General features: G+C 37.7%; 1 protein-coding gene across 2 annotated transcripts in view; it reads right to left on the reverse strand.

The window, feature by feature from the left end:
• The window catches only part of dnajc5gb (DnaJ (Hsp40) homolog, subfamily C, member 5 gamma b), a 6,667-nt gene extending 5,630 nt beyond the window's left edge, over positions 1 to 1,037 (reverse strand). For both annotated transcript variants that reach the window (XM_035674547.1, XM_035674546.1), the window contains exons 1-2: positions 865 to 1,037; positions 415 to 544 (exon numbers count right to left, since the gene is read on the reverse strand). In XM_035674547.1, the coding sequence (XP_035530440.1) occupies positions 415 to 527 (113 nt within the window). In that variant the 5' untranslated portion in view covers positions 528 to 544; positions 865 to 1,037. The remainder of the gene's footprint in view (positions 1 to 414; positions 545 to 864) is intronic.
• Between the last annotated feature and the right edge of the window lie 93 nt (positions 1,038 to 1,130).

Here is a 1,130-nt window from a genome sequence, read left to right on the forward strand (position 1 = left end):
TTTTTTTCCTGGTATATTCAGAAATTGGTATTTGAATTGGGTGACAATGTTAAATTCCTATAGAGTTATTTGCCTTCTGAGCCGGTCGGACTCTAATCTATGTAAATAGTAAAATGAATGTCATTACTTTCATATTCTTATTAGCAAAACTCCAGATAAACTGCAGCAGATTCACTAACCTAACTTTTCTGCCTTCATATCGAACGTAATCTCTACATGGACGGATATAAATATTATGGTTCACAGTAACTTTAGCTTAATAAGCAGCATTCTCAGTACTGTTTCTGTGAATTTGTGGCTTTTAATGATGGATATGTTTGTATATTTAAAAGACCAAATGAATAAAAACTGAAATGGTACAAATATATGGATCCAGTGTTAAATGGACAGATGTATTCCTCTTTATAAACACACCTGTACGCCTTCTTTATTTCTTCCTGAGATGCTCCTTTCTCCAGGCCCAGGACTTTGTACAAGCTGACTCCTGCTGTTGACATCTTACGCTGAGGTATGTTTGGGTCCTCCATGGTTCAGGATTTGGCGGCTGTGACATTAAAACAAAAAAAACACATAACTTATAACTTCCTCACAGTAACAACAGACATAAAAAAAAAAAAAAAAAAAAAACTTTAATAGCTCATAAGTTTCAGGAGGAAGTAAATAAACCACAACAAACATGAAGTAAGCTGCAAGTAGACTTAAAGACAGAACTTATTGTTGGTTGTAAAACAAATTTTTCAGTTATTTGAGCGGAAAACAAACACAACAGGGTTTATATAAACACTGCGAAATGACATGAGGGCTGACTTTAGCCCAGGAGCCAGGGCTGTGTGAGGAGGAGGTTAGACGTTAAATCTTACGTACTGGACACGTAAATATTGTTGTTTTCGGTCGAATCATAGAGTCCGAAATGTGTCCGTTGATCGTCGCGAAGTTTGATCCATGAATTGAAGCTGGCACTCGGTTTCCGCTCTTTAAACTTTTCTCATGAACCGGAGAGAAACTTCAGAGAAGCCGCGGAGCAGGAAGTCAGGAACCGGAAGTACTCCTGCTACGTATATGGGCAGTGTGACGCGCGCTCGACTGTGACGCAAAGACGCATAATTATATATAATGCTTATAGAATAATA

Source organism: Morone saxatilis, unplaced genomic scaffold (assembly GCF_004916995.1).
Source record: "Morone saxatilis isolate NCDOM2014 unplaced genomic scaffold, NCSU_SB_2.0 Contig3, whole genome shotgun sequence".
NCBI lineage: Eukaryota > Metazoa > Chordata > Actinopteri > Moronidae > Morone > Morone saxatilis.